This window comes from Convolutriloba macropyga, chromosome 9 (genome assembly GCF_964194025.1).
Source record: "Convolutriloba macropyga chromosome 9, txConMacr16.3, whole genome shotgun sequence".
Classification (NCBI taxonomy): Eukaryota; Metazoa; Xenacoelomorpha; order Acoela; family Convolutidae; genus Convolutriloba; species Convolutriloba macropyga.
In genome coordinates this window covers 22681158-22697671 of record NC_134476.1, presented here as the reverse complement: position 1 = coordinate 22697671, position 16514 = coordinate 22681158, and the positions used below count along the sequence as shown (strand labels likewise).

Below are 16514 nucleotides of genomic sequence, written 5' to 3'. Positions count from 1 at the left end.
AAAGCACCACTGCTACGGCTCTGTCTTTAATGATAACAGGAAGCGTTACTGTTGGTGTGATTATTTTCTCCCTAATTATACTTGTCATGTTTTATTACCACAAGGTCGGTCGTCTACGGGAAGGGAGATTGTGGTTTGCCTAGATTGCTTGATCTTCATGCACTTTGAGTGGTATGTTCTCCCGTTTTTTTACTGAGCTTTCAAACCGGAAGCATTTGCTGTGTATCAGGAGGAGTTAATGGATACAAATTTTATTTCTGCAATGAATACATTTATTCAGACTATCTTCAAGCAACTGGAAGCGGTTTCATTTGAAGACGTTCTAAGTACCCTGCTCTGATTATATATCAGAGAAAGATCATAAATACAATTCATCTTGAAAATAATAAAAGTTCAATTCACCATTCGAAATGAGGAAAGCAAGATTACCGCTGTCGAACTTCATTTTTCTCGTGAAAGCAAAATCCGTCGGAATGAAAAGATAAGTAAGAGAAGAGGAAGAAAAAGTTTCATAAACTTTAAATGAAAAACAATAAAAAGGAAACATTCACACATCTCATACCTTAATTGAGTATAAAAAACTACAGCCAAATTTTTTGTTTTCTACCTTTAACAAAGTTTTTTAGTTCTTTATGTAAAAATTGTACAAGAGTTTAAGTCAGCTAGTTGCCAGCTAGCAACTCTAAGCAAAGTCATTCTGGATAGACTCAAAAATGGGAAAAATTGAGTTACAATAGGAAAGAAGAGCTACAGTGACCTTCAAGTTTTTTTTCGACAGCGAATTCAATCATACAACCACTGTTTTGTTTGGAGCTTAAGTCAAGAGATTAATTGATGACAAATATGCAATAGTGAACTTCAAGGAACAACATAAGGCAGAGTTAAACGGTACTACAGTAACACCAGTAGTCTCTCAAAAGGACTCGCGTTTAATGATAAACTCAAATCTGACCTGGAACACGAACACCGACGTGTAACGAAACCCTCTGCTCTCTCTAATCAATTAGACGCAGTTTATCTAGATTCTGTCCGGTAATGACTAAACTCAATGGTTATACTGGCTATATAATTAATGGCTCTTGAACGAAGTTCATAGCTTTTATTTTAAACGTGTGTGCCTTTTTTTATGCAAATTTTTTGCTTGACGGTTTTGAATTTTCGAGTGACTTTTACTCCCTTGACTTTTTGCGTTTCCGTGATCTAAAATTCTCTCTCAATCACAATTTCAAGCAGTTGAACTCAATTGGCGGCAATTTAATACTAAAAGTCAAATGAGAATTGCGCCAAAACTGTTGCCATTTTTCACTTTAAATCTTAATAGTGGTATATCTTAACCTCTAATGTGGTTATTTGAAGCCCATTATTGAACTTCTTAGTCCCATTTAGGCTCCCACTTCCACCACCAACCCCCCCCCCCCCCCCCCCCCGACTGAAGCAGCTTTCAATTGATTAGAGCTCCCACTAGTCGTTCGAGAGCAATTCTTCCGACGTTTAGTCGGTTATGTTTTCAATAGCTGTTTGCGGCTCCTTTGTGCCTCCTTATAATACGACAAATATTGAGAAAAGTAGTGAAAATAGTGGGAAAAGTTCAGAGATGTATGCTAATTTTGTGTTTTTTATTACAGATCAGAGCTTTAAAAAAGATCCTTTCCTCTCTTAAAATGCATCATTCATCTTTTCGTCAGTCAGACATGTTCTGAAAAACTAATAAGGGGCCGGCAAAAAACAGAGGCCGTAAATGTAAATTTAAAGTAACTGATCATCTCCTTTGCCACTTTCACTTGAAAGTAACTCTTTTTGAGTTCACAAAATAATAGCTGCTGTGACCTTTAGTTTTGATTGGACGGCAAAATCAATCAATGCAAGTTATTTTTGGAGCCGGAGGGGGTTGAACTGAACAAGTGGAAGTAAATTGAAGTGGAGTGACGCAGCTTGTGTTTGGTGTTACAAAACGAAATTTAATTCTTGTTTATTGATCTCAAAAGAAGATTTTAGCAATAATATTAGTCCTGTGGTTTAGGTCGGTTCTTAGAAAATAACCCTCCTGCCCACCACCTCCACTTAACCTACTCCCCACCACCACCACCACATAACCCGCAAGCCCCATCCCTGCACACTGTTGTACCCGTAACCCAGCGCTCTAGGTTTCTATTTGGTTTTGCTGTGCCCTCCAATAGGAGGATTGAAATTTTATTCTTGCCCTAATTCCTCTTTTTGTCTGATCCGTTGCACTTTTTGTCCCCAGAGGGCTTCCAGTTATCGTGTGTTTTGGCTGACTAGGGTCTTAATTATGCGATTCACTGAGCTCTTTTGGAAAAGAGATAAATTCATGGTGTGAAGGACGGTTCTTAAAATTTGACCCTCCTCCTCCACCCCCTTCACCAGCACCCCAAGCCTCGTCCCTGCACATCGTTCCACGCGTAACACAGCGCGCTCAGTTTCCATTTGGTTTTGCTTTTTGGGTTTTGCCCTTCAATAGGAGGATTGAAATTTAATTGGCGCCCTAATAATTTCAACTAAAAACTTGTACTTTGGCTTAGAGTTAACGAAGTACTTGACAAATTAAACTTGTGGGGAGGGCATAATTGATCGAATAGTGACAAGAGTTGCTTGATTTTGTATTGCAAATAACAGTGGTCACTTTTCTATTAACTCTTTGCCCTTAACGTCGAGTTTCGCTTGATCTGAATTCTAATTGCCAATGGAGAAATGTCAACTTTAGGGAACAGTAGGTGGCTGATTACTTCTAAATGTTGAATCAAAAGTGCTTCAAACTTCCAAGAAAGCAGTCTAATATCCATTTCCGTTCCTGTCTTTCTATTTGAAATCACCTTTAGCTACAGCTATTAATTGCTCTCAATTGATGTTTATTGCAATTATATTAGTCTTGATGTCTCAATCTCAATGCGATTTTTTATTGATCAATTTTTGACTTTTCGATTGATTTTTAAGATTCACAGTTTTGCATGTTCTGAGTTGGTTTTCTTTAGAATTTACGCTGCCGGCTTAATTTGCTGTAGTTTACTACTGAAATTCAAATCAAAAGCGGCAAAATTGGTTTAGTTTTTTCATCTAACTAGCGGCCGATAATAAGCTCTAATGCCATCATGTTGAGCCCCTTAGTGACACTTTATCCTCTCTCAGGCTCAATAAAGGCACAAATTATCCCCCTGATCGTTTCAGAGGAATTTGACCGATGTCTGTTCTGTTGATAATATTGTTTCTGTTTTCAAGATATTCACAATGGGTTGTATTTTGTTTTGAATAAGTGAGATGTTACCAAAACTTCATTGTAAGCCTGTCGTGATTTTGTTGTGATTGTATTGAAAACCTATTTGGCTTTTGGAAATTGCCATCTTAGATTAAAGTCTGATTCAATCATTGATCAGCATTTTGTAGCCAGGGGAGTCTTTACAGCAGGCTAAATGATAAACTGAAATTCAAATAAGTTAAAATAAATTCAAATCTATTTTGTTATGAAAAATCTGATTCATGTTGTATTCTTGCCTGGAAGGAATTGCTCATTTGTTTTTTCAGGCACTATGTCCGAAACTCAAGTCAGAGAACGCACCAACTGTTGCAAACAGTTAATGCCCACAAATTTCAAGCAGAATTTCAAAGAACAGACGTTACCAGCGTGGCAGCCTTTGTACAAAAGCGGAAGCGTTGCACTTTCTTTCTTTATCATTGCTCTTTTCTTTCTCATCTTCGGAATCGTAATTATTGTTGAAGATAACACTGTAGTGGAGGTGATAAGAGATTACACAGACTGCAATGATTGTAATGATTTTGATTTCGCTCGCAATGATTCGGGTTGTATTGCCTGCAATTGTACAATATCCATTGAGGTAGAAGAAGATATCCCGAAACCAGTTTATGTGCAGTATAAGTTGGAAGGCTTCTATCAGAATCACAGACGGTTAGTGAGTTCACGTATATGTTGTTTTCTTGAACAATAGCAATGAATAGATTTTTACCGGAGTTTCTCGTATCGTAGGAAAATTTTTAAGCTAATAGCTGTTATTGTGATTTTTGCCAGTTGTTTTTTGCCTAATCCTAAAATTTGCGAGCGAAGACGAGTTACTAGAGCGAGTATATTTACTGGCTAAAAATCGATATTAGTCATTATGAGTTTCACTAATGTTTAATTGCTCTCAAACGAAGTTTGCAGCAATTACATTAGTCCTCTCGGTCTTTTTTTAATGCGCTTTTTCGCTTGACTGATTTTTCGACTGACGATTTTGCCTTTTCGTCCTCAAAAACGAGGTAAACAGGTAGCGCCCAGTGGGAATTAAGTGCTCTTAGAGCCTTTCAGCTCTATTTCAGCTCAAACTGTTTTGCAGACGCAGGGGCCAGAAAACGTCCTTAAGGGTCCTTATTGTCATTATTCAGGTTTTTCAGCCTAACGGAAAATCTCCGTTAGGGTTTGATGATAAGTTACTGGAAAATGTTTTTTCGCCATGGATTAGAGTTCAACTTTTGTTATCACAAATTGTTATCGCAGTTTTTTATGCAACTTGCAAGTTTTATGAAATTTTCAGTTTTTAGGTTTCTCCAGCCTCAAGAGCCACATAACCTCCTCTAGGTATTGATTATATGTTACTGCATAGCTTCTAGATGTAATGGAATGTTTTTTAAGATTTTAATATCAGCAATTTTTAAAATATTTGTAATTTTTCAAGTTTTTTGAATCTTTTTGAATATTTTTTATCATTCTTCCGGCACCAGTGTCCTAGGGACCTCCTCCAAGGTATGATAATGAAGTGCTGCATAGTTTCTAGAGTTATTGCAATGGTTATCAATATTTCAAGGACTCCAGCTTTAGCATTTTTTTAATAAAATTTAATTTTCAAACTTTCAGAAAATTATTATCATGTTCCAAGTTTATGGTTTTTTATGAGCCAGTGAAACTATTTAAAGCTTGAAATAGGGATACTGGATAGTCTTTTGAGACAGTGAAATGGTTTTGAAGATTTTAATATCTTGAGTTTTAGCAAGATATTGTTAAGTTTGCGGTTGTTTTCAAAATTTTTGAATATTTTTTCCTTTTCTGAGTTTAACGGTCATCACAGGCCAACGAAGCTTTTCAATTCTTGCAGATGGGTTACTTGACATAACTCCAAAGACAAAAAAATAGTTTTGAACATTTCATTGTGAAATCTGGAAGTGTTTCTTTTAACATTTGCAATATTTTGCAAATTTTTAAAATTAGTTTTTTATTTGATTTATTTACTAACAAGGCTAGAAAACTCAAAGTTGCAGAGTCGAATCAAGCTAAAGCTAGCCTCATTTAACCGTGGCTAGCTACTGATGAAGCCAACCGCTCGCCGGTCGTTTGAGAGCAATTCGCCCGACGTTAGTCGGTTATGTTCTTTAGTTTTTGGACGTAATGTACAATTATCGAGAAAATTCATAATTAGGGCGCGTTGCCTTGAGAAATGAGAAATCTCAGTTGAGAAATCGAAGAAGGATGTAAATTAATACATGTAGTTTTCTTGTGCAATTATTAAAGCAATTTCAGTTACGTCATATCCCGTGATGATCTACAACTTCGTGGAGACTGGGACAAGAGTCCTGCCGGGAATTGTGATCCCTACGGAACTGACGAGAATGGAGTCAAAATAGTCCCTTGCGGTGCCATCGCGAACTCAGTCTTCAACGATTCGTTTGAACTCAGCGACAGCGGTGACTCCGTAGTTCCGATGCTTAGAACTGGAATAGCCTGGTCCAGTGACAAGGATAACAAATTCAAAAACCCTAGCGACTGGCAGAGTTTGGTCCAAGATGGCAACTTGCTCCAGAGTGGTTACGCTAGTCCCCCGAATTGGTGTGGCAGGACGCTTTTGGACCTTGATGTAGATGATCCTGACAACAATGGGTTGAAGAATGAGGACTTGATTGTTTGGATGCGCACTGCGAGCTTCCCAACTTTTAGAAAACCCTGGAGACGAATTGATCATGACCAACCTGGTTTCGAGAATGGGCTTCCCAAAGGTAATCTGGCGATGCGACTGTTATCAAAGATTTAACAGATGTTAATGAACAGAGTTTAATGGCCTTGAACTCAATGGTCTTGATATATCAACTTCGCACCGTCAATTATCTTAATGGGGCTTTTCAAGTTTAAAAATTAAGTGATATTAGTATTCCCGTAATTAATAGCCGCGAAGCGATAGCGGCTATTATTGGGGACATCGTGGTTTTTTTCAATGTAAACGAATGGAATGTATTGGTGTGCTGTCTTTTTATAGCTGTAAGCTGAGCGTAGCTATATCGCGGTGCTCTTGGTTTTTTACAATTCAAAGAATTTGAATTGTATTGGGGCGCTGTCTTTTTACGACTCGAAGAGGAGTATTGGAGAAGTCCTTTTTACAATTCAAAGAATTTGAATTGTATTGGGGCGCTGTCTTTTTACGACTCGAAGAGGAGTATTGGAGAAGTCCTTTTTTTTAAATCAATTTTATTGGAGTGAATTTTGAAGCGGGAAATGAAACGCGTGAAAAAATTTGGATTGAAAAAAGAGAGTGGTTTTTTGTTCATACCGCTGTTTTTGAGAGAGCGAGAAATTGATGTGTGAAAAAATTTTCTCTGAGCGAGCGAAATTTTTTTGTTCACGTGCGGCTTTTAAAAGCAGTTTTTTTTGCAATTTTTCTTGTTTATGAGGTCTGATTATGATACTGTTTTGGATTTGAGCTCGTTCTGATAGGAATTGAAGGTTTCAAGTAGTTAATTTGAGTTTTATGCAAATTTTGAGGTTTTTGATCAGTTTTGCTGATTTTTCGACTAAATTTAATGTATTTTGGCCTTTTGTTTTGTTTTACTGCTTTAAGTGCAATTTGCGTAGAAGCTCGTTACTCAAAGAATATCAGGGATGTAAATTGATTACAATTTTGTTGGTATAAAACATTTTTTTCTGAAGAAAAATGACAGAATAGAGAATTTTTTAACCACTTTTTTAAATTTTTGACTTTTTTTCGTTTTTTTTTTTCAATGGTAGGCAATTTCCTTAGCTTGTTATGACTTGCCCATTTTTTCGCGAGCAATTCATTGCTCTATTTGCTCAAAGTTACTCAAAGAATATCAGGGATGTAAATTGATTACAATTTTGTTGGTATAAAACATTTTTTTCTGAAGAAAAATGACAGAATAGAGAATTTTTTAACCACTTTTTTGAATTTTTGGCTTTTTTTCGTTTTTTTTCCAATGGTAGGCAATTTCCTTAGCTTGTTATGACTTGCCCATTTTTTCGCGAGCAATTCATTGCTCTATTTGCTCAAAGTAACTTTATTTGGCTTTATTTTTTCTTGTAAAATTTAAAAAACACCTTACTTTTTCTCGTTTTTATTTGTTCAATTTGGTTTTAAATGTCGTTTGTGTTCTTCCTCAACCTTTGATAGCATTTGGGGAGTTTTCTAGTGGAAGTCAGTTGTTGTAGCTCTTTTGGATGTCTCTCATTCTGATTGATATTAGTTTTGAGTTGTTTTTGTTAAATAAAATCGAGTAAATCAGCAAATTTTGGCCACTTTTTGTCTTTTTTCTAAGTTTATTGCCTATTTCTTCCAATTTAATGTTTTTTGTTGGTAACTTTTTCTCAATTAAGAGCATTTTTGAAGGTGCCGATACTATGAATTTGCACTTGAAGGCTTAGCAGGGCAGTTTTCATTTAAACAAATTATACAAATCTCTAATTCGTTAGAGTTTTTCTCAGTCTTTTTTTTAGTTTGTTGTTTAACGTTTCTCTGCAAGTACTAGGTGGGCGATTGATCTAGCCAAATATATAACTAATTGATTTCTATGAGTTTTGGATGAGAAGCTGCATGTTATCTTTTTGTAGAGAATTTTGTTTGGATTTTTAGAGAATGTTATTTTTGGTCCTTTGTCAAGTTTCCAGTACTCCAGTCTTTTTTTTGTGAATTGGTTACACTGTCTGTTGATTGATAATATGCTGTTGATGCATCTGATTAGTGAGAAAAGTCAGATTTCTACTTCGAGTCGTTTCCGGAATTCTTCCGGCTATGTTTTTTTTATAAGATCTGTTCACACATTTTCATGATTTTTGAAGTCAAATTGGAGTAGTGATTTTGGTCACGCCGAAACAGGAAATGGAGCGAAAAAGCGAGTGGTTTTGCGGCGTGAATTTTTTTCGCTCTAATTTTAAAGTAGAGTGCGAAAATGGTGTTTGAACAAAAATTCGGTTTCTCGGTAGTGGTTTTTTGTTCACATGCGGCAATTTCACTCTGATTTTTACTGTTTTTTCGATTTTTTGGATCGGATTTTTTTCTAAATGGTTTTCCCAATCCATTCACAGCTCATTCTAGGCCTAGTTTTTTGTTTGAATTAAATTTTCATTTCTCGCTAGTGGTTTTTTTGTTCTCATGCGGCATTTTGACATTGATTTTTTGTTTTTTTTGCTTATTTTTTATCTGATTTTTTAAAATGGTTTTCTCAATTCACTCATAGTCCATTCTAGGTCTAGTTTTTCTGTTTAGTCAATGAAAATTTTTTGAATTGTACGTCAGGACTTGTCCTGCTATGTTTTTTTTTAATCATTTTATTGGAGTGAATTTTTAAGCGGGAAATGAAACGCGTGAAAAAATTTGGAGTGATTTGGTTGCTGAACAAAAGTGAAGAGCGGAGCGAAAAAAGAGTGGTTTTTTGTTCATACCGCTGTTTTTGAGAGAGCGAGAAATTGATGTGTGAAAAAATTTTCTCTGAGCGAGCGAAATTTTTTTGTTCACGTGCGGCTTTTAAAAGCAGTTTTTTTGCAATTTTTCTTGTTTATGAGGTCTGATTATGATACTGTATTGGATTTGAGATCGTTTTGATAGGAATTGAAGGTTTCAAGTAGTTAATTTGAGTTTTATGCAAATTTGGAGGTTTTTGATCAGTTTTGCTGATTTTTCGACGAAATTTAATGTATTTTGGCCTTTTGTTTTGTTTAACTGCTTTAAGTGCAATTTGCGTTGAAGCTCGTTACTCAAAGAATATCAGGGATGTAAATTGATTACAATTTTGTTGGTATAAAACATTTTTTCTGAAGAAAAATGACAGAATAGAAAATTTTTTAACCACTTTTTTAAATTTTTTTGCTTTTTCGTTTTTTTTTCAATCGTTGACAATTTTTTTAGCTTGTTATGACTTGCCCATTATTTCGCGAGCATTCATTGCTCTGTTTGCTCAAAGGAACTTTGTTTGGCTTTATTTTTTCTTGTAAAATTTAAAAAACACCTTACGTTTTCTCGTTTTTTTTTTTGTTCAATTTGGTTTTAAATGTCGTTTCTATTCTTCCTCAACCTTTGATAGCATTTGGGAAGTTTTCTAGTGGAATTCAGTTGTTGTAGCTCTTTTGGATGTCTCTCATTTTGATTGATATTAGTTTTGAGTTGTTTGTGTTAAAGAAAATCGAGTAAATCAGAGCAAATTTTGGCCACTTTTTGTCTTTTTTCTAAGTTTTTTTGCCTATTTCTTCCAATTTAATGTTTTTTTTGTTGGTAACTTTTTCTAAATAAGGAGCATTTTTGCAGGTATTGATTCTATGAATTTGCACTTGAAGGCTTAGCAGGGCAGTTTTCACATGCGGCAATTTCACTCTGATTTTTGCTATTTTTTCAATTTTTTGGGTCGGATTTTTTTCTAAATGGTTTTCCCAACCCATTCACAGCTCATTGTAGGCCTAGTTTTTTGTTTGAATTAAATTTTCATTTATCGCTAGTGGTTTTTTTGTTCACATGTGGCATTTTGACACTGATTTCCTGTTTATTTCTTATTTTTTTGTTCTGATTTTTTTAAAAATGGTTTTCTCAATTCACTCATAGTCCATTCTAGGTCTAGTTTCTCTGTTTAGTCAATGAAAGTTCTTTGAATTGTACGGCAGGACTTGTCCTGCTATGTTTTTTTGTTTCGTCGTCTGACGCTCTTTTTTCGTTTTACATTTGTTCACACAGCAAAGCTGAAAAAGTCAAATTTTCTGAATGACTTCTTCCTCTCACTAACGGTATATGCGCGCGTGACGTCATTTCTCACTCGCTTTAGCGAAAGTTTTTAGGTTATTTGCGTGATTAGATTTTGATCATACGTGACTTACCTCACTCAATAAAATGACTTTTCACTTTAAAACTTAAGTTTAATTTGAATTTGGTTAAGGTCAAAGGAACTCATTTGTGCAGTAAAGGTCCCTAATAAGAGGCTTCTGTGGAATGAATTTCAACAAGCTTTTTTAATTCATCGCTGAATGTTTTTTACCTAGTTTTTTGAGCGGCGTCGATTTTTTTTCAGTTTAGATCTGTATCTGTTTCTATCTATTATATGGCACGCAGGTCTGTTCTTTCGCAGTTATTCCGGCAATCTGCCGGCTATGTTTTTTAAGATATGTTCACGCTTTTTTTCGGCTTTTTCACGTCAGTGAGAAACCAAATTAGAGTGGTGATTTTAGTCACGCTGAAGTACTAAAGGGAACGAAGATTAGAGTAGGTTTTAGGCGTCATTTTTCCAAACTACCTTTAAAGTGGAGTCAAAAATTGGTGAACAAATTTTCGGTTTTTGAGAGAAAGTTTTTTTTAAGTGAGTGAATTTGACTTCTGTTTTCATAGATTTTTTTTACTTGAGTGCTTATAGTATGATACATATGTGTTCTAATTACGCCTAGTTGAAATTGCTAGAATTCATCAAGGGGCAGCTTAGTCTTATAACTTAATATCATCAATAACAGGTGTCAATGGTTGATGATGAGGCGCAAAAGAATCTATTTAATGGTCCGAGTTAATAGCTTAATAGTTTCCATGACATTGACACTACTTTTTCTCAAAACTTCTTAGTTAATTTTTGAGTTTTTCTTGTACTTCTGTAATTTTTGTTGTCTTATCATTTAATCTCATTAATAACAGGTCTCAGAGGTTGCTAATAGGGTTATTTTAGTCGATTAAATAATTTTTGTTCAAAGCTGATGCCTCCTGACTTTGACATCAATTGTTTTCAAGAATTATTATAGATTTTTTGAGTTTTGCGAGTTTTTGTTGTGAACTTTGTTATCATATATCTTTGTCTCATTGTTGGCCGTTTTTATTGGCTTATAAAAAGTTTTTCTTTTGATTTAAAATCTTTTCAATGCATTGCTATTTCTTTCTTCGACTTATACGCTGCCAGATTTTAAAAAACTATTACTCAATTTTTGAGTTTTGCAAGTATTTGAACTCATTGCTGTCTTATCCGTTATCCTCATTAATGACAGGTTGCATCGGTTGATAATGAGAAAAAACGGAATTTAATTAGAGGCAGGAGTTCTTCGAAGTTTTTTTTTATTTTGACCATGTCTAAAAAAGTAAATTGAATTTTTAGTTTTGCTCGTTTTTTGTTCTCGTGGTAAAATTGCTTAATCTCAATGGTGTCAAACTTATTGTTCTCATTGCAAAACTAAAACGGTTTTTGTCAGGTCAAAGCTAAATCATTTCTTTGGATTGTAATTCAGGTTTTGTCCTGCTATGTTCTTTTAATCGTCGTCTCCATCGATGACTCCTGTGACCTGACTGCTTGGAATTGACTTTTTCAGTTTCAGCGATTTCTACTGCTTTGCAGTTAAAATTTGTGTGCATGACGTCATTTACTCTGCTTTTAGGTCAATTGCGTGACTAACCTCACGCAAAAAAAATGACTTCTAAACTCGCTTAATGAACTTCAAATTATGGGAACATTTACTAGTTATAGGTCAATAGTGTGCATCGACAGTAGTGCCAAACGTATATGCCCTAATTCTTGAGTATTATAGTCATGAGTTTTGGATTTTGAACATTAATTTTGAAAAAGCTCCACTAGGGCATTTTCCTTATAGAGCTTATGTGTCTCATGAAAATGACAGTCCGAATCTAACCAAAAAGTCTAGTGGTCTATTAAAGGACTGGTGGTCAATCTGTCTCTTATTTTTTTTAGTTGTTTCAATTCATGGAATGCCACATGCGTCTATCGGGGATATTTTCCAGCAATCTGCGGGCTATGTTTGATGGCGCTCGGTATTTGGCGCTATTGTTACAACAAATTTGGAAAAATGAACATAACTTATAAAGAGAAAGTAACAATGAGATCGATATTAGGTCATATGACTTGTTTTAAATCTCGTATAGTTACACATATGATTTCTACCCAAGGTTTCTATCCAATCTTAAGCAGTCTGTTAATAAGGTTGATAAAGCCAGGCGGCTAGACTCATCTAGGTTATAGTTTCATGTTTGTTACCCTAGCCTATTGAACTACTGTACTAAGGAAAATTAATTATTGAACCACGTACATCAGCCTTGCGATCGGAGACGTATAATTATCTTATTTGCTGGCATTGAAGAACCTGTTGTGTATAATTTATTATTCGAATTTTAAGTATTGGTACTGATGGCAATGTTATCTGAATAACCAAATTAAATAAACTTCTAACTTTTGCCTCCATTTATCTTTGCCTTAAATTCGCATATTTAGGTACTTACAATTTGACCATTGCCTACAACTATCCAATATCCCAGTTTGGAGCCAAAAAATACTTCATAATCACAAACTCATCCGCTTTCGGCACCCTCAACCAGTTCTTGGGAATTGCGTACATACTGGTTGGATGCATTTCCTTCATTATCGCCTTGGTATTCCTCGTTTTGAAGCTGAAGGGAGGAACGGCAGCCCAAAGACGTGGAATGAGTGGACAAAGAGATTAGATCCCCATGGAAGCAGATGTTTTTCAATTAATGTTGACAACAACCTCGTAATGCTTTATTTCTGCATCGTTACAATATTTCAGTAATGTCAACCAACCAATTTCCAATAGTTTCAGGATTTATTTAAGTAGATAAAACGATGTAGGCATCTCTAGTTAGGACGTATTTTTTAAAAATCAGAGCTGATGTATTAAAGATCACTCGAGATGTTCAATCATCATTTAAAGTTAGTTTGGTGGGAGTCTTCGAGCTATTATCCATGAAGAAAAAGTAGCTGATATTAGCATTCTGTCTAATCTGATGCCAGGTTTTCGTACCCCCATTTTTGATGAGTTAAGTACGCGGTTGAAACACTTGACTAGTAATCATCTGCATTATGTTAATGATGTTTTGTAAAAGCTTTGGAGCTCTTGCAGTTATACATTGGAGTTAGTTTTCATATCAGTTCGAAAAATTGTAATGTTTTCTATTTGCATTGCAAGCAATAGGGGGTTTAAGTCCCTTAATTAACTCGCTCTATTCCATGTCATTAATTTTATTATTGTTTCAATTGTAAATATCAATTCAATAGCCTACTTAGTGTTAGAATTCAATCGTTTATTCATTAAAGGTTTTTGAACCGCAGCCGCAAAGTCTAATGCAATCTAAAAATTAAATACAAAGTTCTCAGCAGAAACTTCAGTTGTTTTTTTAATCTCCGTTTTGATGAAAGATTTATTTATTCCTCTAGAATACATTTGTGATGCCTTGTGGTTTTTTTGAAACCTTACAAGTTTCTCAAATGTTAAAAAATAAATTCCCAGTCTAGTTCCAGCGTTCTCGACGAAAATGGCGAATATAAATGTGAGCAAGTTGTTACCAGCCATAATTCGAAGTTGAAAATCGTACCGCTCGAAGATAAAGAGTTGATCCGCCGATTTAAGACAAATATGAAAGCATTGTGTTGATCAGTTATATAGGTTTTTATAATTGTCTCGGCTGCCTTTTGTTTGGCTAACGCAAAATCTTAGAGACTGACGAAAACACCTTGAGGACCGTGTCCGGACAAAACAGTCCCAGACAAAACTGTAACTCAGTAAACCTGTATTTCGGAAGATTCAATTAAACGACGTTTAATCTCCGTGAAAGCAACGTGTTCGTAACGATATAAAACATTAGTAACGTACAAATTGTAAACCGTACAATCCAACGAGCAAAACTTAGACGGCAAGGTTTTTTATGCTCTCTTACCGGTTTTTGTCTGATGTTATTGACGTCAAAATCGGTTCATAATCGGTCAACAATTGTGTAGAGAACCTAAAAATATTAAACCGAAAACCAAACTAATCCGTACAAATCGTGGTTATATTTACTTAAAGTTAGGTTAAATGAACTTCGTGACTTTTTAGGTAAAATAGAACGTATTAAACGCATTTAAATCCGTATTCAAATACTCGATTCTAATTGGCTTCTTTCATTTACTTCGTAACTGGCCCGGAAGATGTTGGGAAAACTGTTTTACAAGTGGGAGGACGAGTGGACCGGTCGACGTTCGTAAAACGGCGGAGCTCGCGACGCTGTCGGAGCCGTAACAGAGTTCCACAAATCGACTGGTACGGTAGTAACCCCCAGGGTTGGTTTCCTCAATTACCCAAACCAAATCACCGGTATTAAGGTGTTGCTCGTCAGGCGTCTGTTACTTAGAACGTCGATTCAGCGTCGGTACGTACTCTGATCCAACGGGACCGAATAGCGTTAGCGTACGACTGCGCACGGGCATAACGTTAACGATGGTCAAATTTATTGTTGCCGACAAGATACTGGATACCGGTAGGGTATTCTCCTAAAAGAAAGTAGTTCGGCGTTATAGCACTCAAATTGCACGGGTCAGCACTTACGGGTGTTAATGGACGCGAATTGAGAGTATGTTCCACGAGACAAAAGGTAGCATGCAGCACCTCATCCGTGAGGCGACGCGTGCCAAAAATTGTATACAACAGGCCGTTGAAGCTGCGTACCAACCTCTCCCAGATACCACCCTGATAAGGTGCGCTGGGTTGATCGAACCTGCATTTTATACCTTTGAGCGTGAGCTTAGCTGCAATGTTGACAAGGTTCCACTTTTCAATACTTTCCCGGAGTTCTTTCTCCGCTCCAATGAAGTTAGTGCCCTTGTCCCACTAAATCATGGCAGGTGTACCCCTACATGACACAATCCACTCAACTCCCATAACAAAGGAACTGGTGGCCATGAATATAACTATCTTAACATGGACAGCGCGAGTAGTAAGACAGGTGAAGAGGAATCCCCAACTTTTCTCATTTGTACGGCGGACAGTAACATAGAACGGCACAAAGTAGTCAACGCCGGTGTTCGTGAATGGAGGAGACTGGTTAGCAAGGATCTCCTTAGGTAAGTCAGAGATGATTGGTTGCATAGTAACAGCTTGGAATTCTTGGCATCTCTGGCAGTGTACCTTGATGCTACGCAAAGATGTTCTTAATTTCAATACTGTATAGTTTTCCTACACTATTCTTCTTAGGTAGTCAACGCCCTCATGGTAATGCTTTACCGGGGTTTGTTCAATTAACGGTTTTCTAAGCGGGTGACGTGCATGTAAGACGATTAGGTGCTTAATGTTAAACCCAACTTCCTTTAACCACTTAATGCGGCCCGAGGAACGGATCAGTCCATTTGGACTAAGGAACGGTAAATGTGGAGCAATTCGGCTGCTCCATTTAACAAATGAACATCCTTTCTTTCGGTTTCAAAAGACTCTCCTTGCACCAAATTCTGAAGATGTCTCTCGGCTTTGTCATGCTCAGTAGGATCAGTAATGCTACCATCGAGGTTACGATAGCCGGAATGTTTCGGCAACAGTCGGAGAACGAATGCAGCAATACGCAAGTACTTTTGATAAGAACTAAGCTTATCAAATGGGAGTAACGACGGAACGGGAGTTGTTTGTTTTTTAACAGATGTAGCCAGAGATACAGTATCTTCCATAGTGACTGCATTGTTGACGCCAAGTTTTATGTTATTGATGACATTTTTGTTCGGTACGAACAGGAAACGTGAATTAGTTGAGGAATGCGGACAATTGAACCAACTGCTTAGTTGCAAAGCTTGAGCGCACCTTCCACGCGTGCCAGCGTTAGCTGAATTATCCTTAGTTTCGACATGGTTCCATTGGTCAAGGCTGGTATACTCCAGAAAATTGTGAACCTTGTTTGAAACAAAGATTGGTTGCTTTTCATTTAAGTTAATCCATTGATGAACGGTCGTGTTGTCTGTGCACTTGAATACTTGGTTGAGAGTTACATTAAGTTACCGAGTAGTTTCGTTTTCAGCGGAGCGGCAAGCAGAGCTGCTTGCAATTCCAGTTTGGGGACGCACATTACTTTCATTGGCGCTACCCGCGCTTTTACGAATACAAACGCAAGCTGTTTTTTCCTCACCTCAAGAGTTGTTGCTCGGGCTCGCAGGAATGCAACGACACTGAAAATATCCTGGGAACTGGAAACCCGAACCAAAAATCTTTGAACCATGTCCTGTGGGAGCGCGTCATCCCACTTGTCCCATGACACACTAGATGTCCCTTAAGAGCAGTCGCGCACCGACAGTAAACGGTGCGACAAGACCAATGGAATCAAAGTCCTTCGAGACAAGACTCGGGACCAAGCGCTGTGTGAGTGACTCGGTAATAGTGCAGCTTGTACCCCTACTCACAACTAAGGTGTCATTAGTATGGTTCTAGCACGTGCGATGAATCCTCCTGGCATGAATCAATAACCTTGGGCTCAGTAGATTGAGGAGAACCATCAATTCGATCATTAAGATACGGC

At 36.7% G+C, this 16514-nt stretch overlaps 2 protein-coding genes across 3 annotated transcripts in view; both read left to right on the top strand.

Annotated features, from left to right (window-relative positions):
• LOC142345669 (uncharacterized) overlaps positions 1-16514 on the top strand; it is a 710383-nt gene that overhangs the window by 570876 nt on the left and 122993 nt on the right. The gene's annotated exons all lie outside the window — the stretch shown is intronic.
• LOC142346316 (cell cycle control protein 50A-like) lies at positions 3538-13298 on the top strand. The gene is made up of 3 exons (XM_075398846.1): positions 3538-3919; positions 5522-5994; positions 12460-13298. The coding sequence occupies exons 1-3, from the start codon at positions 3543-3545 to the stop codon at positions 12687-12689; spliced, it is 1080 nt and encodes a 359-aa protein (XP_075254961.1). The 5' UTR covers positions 3538-3542; the 3' UTR covers positions 12690-13298.

Excerpts from the sequence above, each read along its gene's own strand:
- LOC142346316 (XM_075398846.1), top strand. The coding sequence starts at position 3,543 with ATGTCCGAAACTCAAGTCAGAGAACGCACCAACTGTTGCAAACAGTTA. Across the intron at positions 3,920-5,521 it reads TTCTATCAGAATCACAGACG|TTACGTCATATCCCGTGATG; the intron begins GTTAGTGAGTTC and ends AAGCAATTTCAG. Across the intron at positions 5,995-12,459 it reads CGAGAATGGGCTTCCCAAAG|GTACTTACAATTTGACCATT; the intron begins GTAATCTGGCGA and ends TCGCATATTTAG.